The sequence below is a fragment of the Oncorhynchus clarkii genome, unplaced genomic scaffold (assembly GCF_045791955.1).
Source record: "Oncorhynchus clarkii lewisi isolate Uvic-CL-2024 unplaced genomic scaffold, UVic_Ocla_1.0 unplaced_contig_2987_pilon_pilon, whole genome shotgun sequence".
NCBI lineage: Eukaryota > Metazoa > Chordata > Actinopteri > Salmoniformes > Salmonidae > Oncorhynchus > Oncorhynchus clarkii.
In genome coordinates, this window is record NW_027260830.1 from 132,654 (window position 1) to 139,747 (window position 7,094).

At 37.1% G+C, this 7,094-nt stretch overlaps 1 protein-coding gene across 1 annotated transcript; it reads left to right on the forward strand.

The window, feature by feature from the left end:
* Positions 1-2,032: 2,032 nt before the first annotated feature.
* Positions 2,033-6,789, forward strand: LOC139401846 (heat shock 70 kDa protein 12A-like). Its single transcript, XM_071145830.1, has 4 exons — positions 2,033-2,364; positions 3,914-4,138; positions 4,304-4,475; positions 5,246-6,789. The coding sequence occupies exons 1-4, from the start codon at positions 2,083-2,085 to the stop codon at positions 6,298-6,300; spliced, it is 1,734 nt and encodes a 577-aa protein (XP_071001931.1). The 5' UTR covers positions 2,033-2,082; the 3' UTR covers positions 6,301-6,789.
* Positions 6,790-7,094: the final 305 nt, after the last annotated feature.

Genomic DNA, 7,094 nt, shown 5'->3' on the forward strand with positions numbered 1-7,094 from the left:
GCCTGATTTCACTTTTGAGTTGTGGGTGATTATTTTCCATGTTAGTGTTTGTTTCACTTTGTTATTTTGTATTTGTATAGTGTTCAGTTTGTCTTATTAAAATGGACACATGCCACGCATCATCAGAGGAAGACGACGAACCTTACAGGTGGATGTTTATTCATAGCTGTCACGTTCTAAAGCTCTTGCCCATCATTTTCATTGTCAATAAATTTACGTTTCTTTTTTACAATAAATCGATCCATGTCGACCTGACTGCAAAATTAGCTAGTAGCAAACTGATGTGTAGGTCGCTGTAACTGAGCAGTTGCGTTCTATTTCGGCCTTTCTGTTCAACAGCTGCGCAATACTGTTATCTGCTTTCCAGGGAACAATAGAGTGATTCAGTGAAGTGATTCAGTTTAATGATGATCACTTCAAGTCATCAGGCTGGGTTTCATAATTGTTCTCAATATAACAGATGTGCATTTGGGGTACTTGACACACTTTTTAACAGTTGCATGAATTTAATTACATTTGTAATTACTTACTCTTCCTTTTTCTTCTCGCACATCAGACACTGTAGGTTATAGCTATCACTATCAAAATAGAAATGTTCATATTCGTAATTAGAATTAGTTGAACACGTCTGTCTACTATGCATCTTCTGCACTTCATTGATTCTGAAACTATTTGTGATGAATTTAGTCACCCAATGGACTGTTTTCTCTGCTACCGCATGGCAAGCGGTACCGGCGCGCCAAGTCTAGGACCAAAAGGCTCCTCAACAGCTTCTACCCCCAAGACTGTTGAACAATTCATAAAAATCGCCACCAGACAATTTACATTTTACATAATTGCCAATAATTGGGAAAAATATCAGAATTGGGCACAATGAGGTCGTATGTGGAGTATCAGAATTGTATCAAAATTGAGATTCACATTTGTGGTATAAATTGGAACTCTAAGGCAGGCAGACCAGTTCTGATATTTTGCACAATTATTGGCAAAATTGATTGGTCTGATTGGTCAAAAGACCAATTATTGAAAAAAATATCTGAAATGGGCTGCCTTTGTAAACGCAGCATAAATATCACATTCCATTATTTTTTTAATATATTTTTTTTGCTGTTTACTAATCATGGATGATACATGCCAAATATTTGGAAAAGGAAAAGGATCGGAAGTATAAAGCCTGCATAAACAGCCAAAGTACCACCATTTTAAATTCGTTTATGGTGTAGTGTACAGTGCACTGCTAAAATACCTAGCTTGTATTTGACAGAAATATTCCACTTATTATCAGAATTTCTTTGATTCATTTTGTCAAGCAAAGACACCGTTGATTCTGTAGCACTTGAAGTCATATTACAAAACGTGATCTTCAACAAAAGGGGCAGAAATGGAATACAGACAGACGGTGCTACACTAATACTTTTTCTGTACTCCTTTACAATACACCTACAATATATCTCATGATTTATTCTAAGGATACTAAAACTACAGTGTGACACCTTTCTCATCTTTTTCAAAGAAAATCTATACAGAATGAACGGTTTTAGACATAAGAACATTGTGTTAAAACATTCCCTGGCAACCCAAAAACATGAACCTTAGGGGAATGTTCTGGAAGTTGTTTTACTTGAATGTCAGCAGTGTTTGTTTTGTGTGAAGAGTTTTCAAAATAGACCACAGACATGTGAAATTAGTAAAAAAGCAATTAAAATGTTTTGACATATTTACTACTTGAATGTAAATAAATGTATTGAGAAAAAAAAATTGTGGGTAGATGGAGATACTACTTACATGTTGGCAATCAAGGTCTCAAACTGATTTTTAATTCCCTCCAAGTCCTTTTTTGTCGATTCCAAACATGGACACTGCTGATAGCTCATGTTTGGCACGTTTTCACTGTCCACCTTGCTGTGTTTAGTAGTGATACTGTTGTGTTCCTGCTAATATACCCCTTCACACAAGGGTTGGGCTTCTCAAGCGTTGAAAGTGAAAGCCAAACTTTTACCTATAAATACAACCGCTTGTCAAACTAAGGTTTAGAGAAGCTGGAAATAAGTCATTGTTTAAAACATAAGGCTTGGTTCTAAAATGGGTGGATGGTTTCTTATCGCCATTGACTTTGGCACAGCATACAGTGGCTATGCCTTCTGTGTGTCATCTGAAAATTCAGAACCAAGACCCAGGGTTCCGAAGTGGGGACAGGAACATGGATTCAACTCCCCAAAGACTCCCACCTGCATTTTGTTTGATGAACATGAAGAATTTAAAAAGTTTGGCTATGACGCTAAAATGGCGTACACAAAAATGCATGGAGCTGACGCACAGAAACATTATCTTTTTGAAAACTTCAAAATGGAACTTTATGGCAAAGTAAGTACTTAGTAGGTTACTTACTAATGAAATGACAAACAACCTAATGATTGAACTGCCATTGTATTAATACAAAATGTGGCCTAGGTGGATGGTACTAGTAGAGGGGCCTACTAAAGGCATCGGTTATGTAATTAGTACCCCATCATGTGCGTTATTCCTGAGGGTGATTCATAGGGGATACGTTTTTGTAATTATTATGACGGAAGCCTGTACATTTTTATTCTAGGCGTGAAAATATTTTAACATCATGGCTAGACGATCATAATCTATACAGGTAATCCATACTCATTATTTTAGCGATCCACAGTAGACGTCTGTCCCATCCTAATGGAAATCCCCCAATCCTGTTGATGTGAGCTAAACAGTACACTTGCACATGAAATGCGTTTATAGATGAGAAAGTGAACTTGCCATTTCCAAAAAGTTTAGCTCAGTGGGGAATCGAGGATGCCCTGCTTTGCGATCTATTTCTTACAGCCAGCGTTGAATTATATAGGCCTGTGAACAATACTTTTTTGCACATTTAATTAAACTGATTAATTCTAAAAATGTTCAACTTTAATTCAATGGCACAACATGTAAACACAAGTATTCACTGTGAACGTTGATACATGTAGACCATTCATACGAAATACATGTGCTGCACTTTGTTTTAAGAGTCAACTCTAATGTCGCGCAAAACATACGGATGCCAGAATATGTGCACGGAAATAGTATCAGAGGACGGTGGAGTTATCCGAAAAAACTTTTTCTGGTGTTAAATGTTAAACCCTATTCAATGGGATTAGTTTATTTAAACGGACGCATTTTGTTTTGCTTTGGGAGTTCGGGTAATTAAATGAATGTCATCAATGTGCAATACAAAATAATTGTTCCTATAGGCTTATTTAATGAAACCCTGGCTGTTGGTGTAGTAGTCAATATATTTAAAGAAGGGAATCCCAGATTCCATCACTGAGCCAAACTTTTTGGAAATGGCACGTTCACTTTCTCATCCATAAATGCTTCTCAGGTGTAACTACTGTCCAGCAGCTTAAATCAGCAGGATGGCTGGCACGTACAGTATATTAGGATGGACATATCGCTAAAATAATTATACTTCCTCAATTTAAATATCATGGTACACCTATACATTTGGTAGCCAAATAAGAGTAATCAGTGTAGCCTATTATCGTCTTGACATTATGTTTAAATATCTTCAAGCCTAGAATAAAAACGTCCAGGCTTCCTTCATGAGTCAATTGAATAAAATCAATTATAATAATTAAGGGGCAGTTTCACACTAAACCTGTACAAATTGTCTGGAGCACATGCTGGAATAATAATGGCATAACCAACATCTCAAGTAACACTAGTTCCATCCGAACAGAGCTCTACTCTCCAGCCGTTAAAAAATGACCGAAATGGCAGATTCGCATGGGACAAAATGTACTTGGATGTGGTGGTGCACATCATTACAATACCCGACCTGCTGTAAAAAGTAATGTAAAAGGTGTCACTTGTTTCAATATGTTATTTTGGATTTATGTTGTATACTCTTTTTCAGACAATCAATAAGAACTTGATGATTAAAGCACACAATGGGAAATCGATGAGTGCTTTGAAGATAATCGCAGAAACCCTGCGGTATCTGAAGGACCATGCACTGAAAACGATTGGTGATCACACAAGTGGCAGGCAGTTCATTGCCTCAGATGTTACCTGGGTCCTGACTGTGCCAGCCATATGGGATGCTGCAGCCAAGCAGTTCATGAGAGAGGCAGCAACAGCGGTGAGCTCTGGGACATTTATGTGTTGTGATTGTCTTATTTTACATGTAAACATTTAGCCATCATTTGGAAGTATGATTTTATTGAGTTCAGTACATTTGTCAGCTTTACCAATACAGTTGTTCCTTCCAATAACTACATATAATTGTGTTTTAACTCATTTCCAGGCTGGTCTTGTGACAGATCTAAACTCAGACAGCTTGATACTGGCTTTGGAACCAGAGGCAGCATCAGTCTGGTGTAAGAAGCTTCCATCCGATGGTTTTATAGCAGAAGAGATTAACGAAGACACATTGGAGCAAACCCCTGGAACCAAGTACATGGTTGTGGACTGTGGCGGTATGGTGATAAGAGAATCCCAAACAATTCACAATTTTTATTTATTTATTTCAAACAAGTGTTTACTATATGCATGGTCATTCCAATCCCAAATGGACTGTCAGCCTCAGTAGGTCATCAACCTAGCAGCCATAGAGCAGGGAAAGGCAATAGGTGGCCTTCAGACCAAATCCAAATCTGCTGGTTTTATTTGGCTCTGCAAACTCGTCTGTTTTTAGAATATTCATTGTTAATTAAGGAATAAAAACACAAACAATACCAGGAATTTACTTCAAAATAACTTGACTTTGGGAATTCTGTTCCCAATTATTCCCACAAATAAATGTCATATGATCATGGCTCAATGTAACGAAGGTATGAAATGATTGTAGAACTGTATTGACTATAGAACAAAATAAGTTGATGCTGGATACTCAAATTCAGAAAAAGCATATGTGCACAAATAACTTCCAGAAGTAATTAAGGCAGTCAGTTTTTTTTCGGCATTGTTTACTATACAGCATCAACTTATTTTTATTGTATAGTATTTAATCCAATGATCAAAGACCATCTCATGGTTTACATTTATAACCAAAGAAACGCTCCTCTCCTGTGTCTTTGAAATGTTGGCTACTTGTCAGTCTGGGCTTAGTTGTCAGTTTGCAGTGTATAAATAGTTATAAACTGTATTTCAAATTATTATTTTGGTATACTTTACAAAAAGAGCTGCATTACAGGAAGAACATATGGCTTGTAGTATATTTAACAGGTCTGATATTGTGCTTTTTCAGGTGGAACTATTGACATAACAGTGCATGAGGTGCTACAAGGTGGAACACTGAAGGAGCTGCACAAGGCCTCTGGAAATGACATGGGAGGGGGGACTGTTGACAAGAATTTGAAAATGTTCCTAAGAGAAATATTTTCTGATGAACTATGGGATGACTATGAGAAATATTATGCCCCTGAGCTGCAAAAGCTGATGTATGCCTTTTCTCTACTTAAGGGTACAGATGATGACATAGACATATCCTGCCCTTACAACTTCAGAGAATTAGCAAAGAAATACCACTCAGAAATGTCAGACTTCTTCAAGACAAGTCAGGGAGCTTCCTGGGAGGAGGGGTCAATCAAAATCACAAAAGAAAGAATGCGGTCCTTCTTTGATGATAGTTTTAAAGGGATTACTGAGAGCATCAGACAAATCTTGAACAGTGAAAGTAAAGACAATCCTGAAGGCCTCAGCATTGACTTCATTCTCTTAGTGGGAGGTTATGCCTCATGTAACACACTGCGGAGTCACATTAAACAGCAGTTTAGTGGTCAATGCAAAGTGCTCTTTCCAACTGATCCCCAGGAGGTCATTATCAAGGGGGCTGTTCTGTTTGGGAAAAACCCCAAGGTAGTGTCGTCACGAGTCAGTGCCCTGACTTATGGAATCACTGTATATCAGAGGTTTGATGAGTCAAAGCACAAACCTGAGAAGAAATTCACAACTCATGAGGGAATTGAGTACTGCAGTGATGTTTTCAATAAACTGGTGCAGAAGGGTGAGTCAGTGGGTTGTGATGAAGTCAGGAAACACACCTTCTTTCCCATATCAAGTGATCAGACGGAAATATCTTTCCGTTTTTTCAGCACAGAGAGACTGAATGCCAAATATGTTGATGAGTGGGGAATGGATCAGATTGGGTCTTTCACTGTTCAAAGTCCTGACACCACAAAGGGTCTGGACCGCAGCATCAGGTTAGAAATCAAGTTTGGTTTCACAGAAATGCAAGCCACGGCTACTGACATAGAATCAAAACAAACTCAATCAATCAAACTGGACTTTTTGAGGAATTAAAAACACACGATGCAAAACGTTTTGCAAATTGAGCTATACATTACAGCAATGCATTACAGAAATACATCAAGAGACTAGATGCATAGTCAATACAATACAGACACTTCAAAAACAGGAAACTGGAATGTGAGTTATTGTTATATTCAGCTCTTATTATTAGTAATGTTCTTGTTATGCCAGTGTCTCCTATCCACAGGAATCAACCCATTGTAATGTGTCATACAAGTTCAGTATAGACAAGAAGAAATCTTCACTTTTTCATTATTATACAAACACTGTATATGTGTTAACTATGGACAAAATATGTTACAGAAGTCATTTGCATACAGGAAACATATAATGTAGTAATTATTTTTGTATTTAGACCTCTCACGTGAATGAATGCTGTGTTGGTCCTGTACTCTAAAAAGATGTAAGTTACTTACACTGAGATGTATTTGGCATGTCAAAAGATAAATAAACAGTTGTGTTCTGTGCTTGAAATTAAAAGTGTTTTGTACTTGCTTCCATGCCCTATACTGTATGTGGTTTCTGACCAATACATTTATAAACATGTAAATATAATAATAATAATAATAAGATGTTAAATGAGGATTACTAACTAGCTGTATTTTGTATCTAGAAATACTGAATCTAGTAGGTGAATATCAGTGGCGTATTTTTAAGCAATGTATATCAAGTTGCAAAGTAACTCGCAGCAACAGCTAGCAAGCTTACTTAAGCTCTGATGAAGGACATTGATGAAGTCCAATATCATGTTTTTAGAAGTTGATTTTAACACCTAAACTGCATGT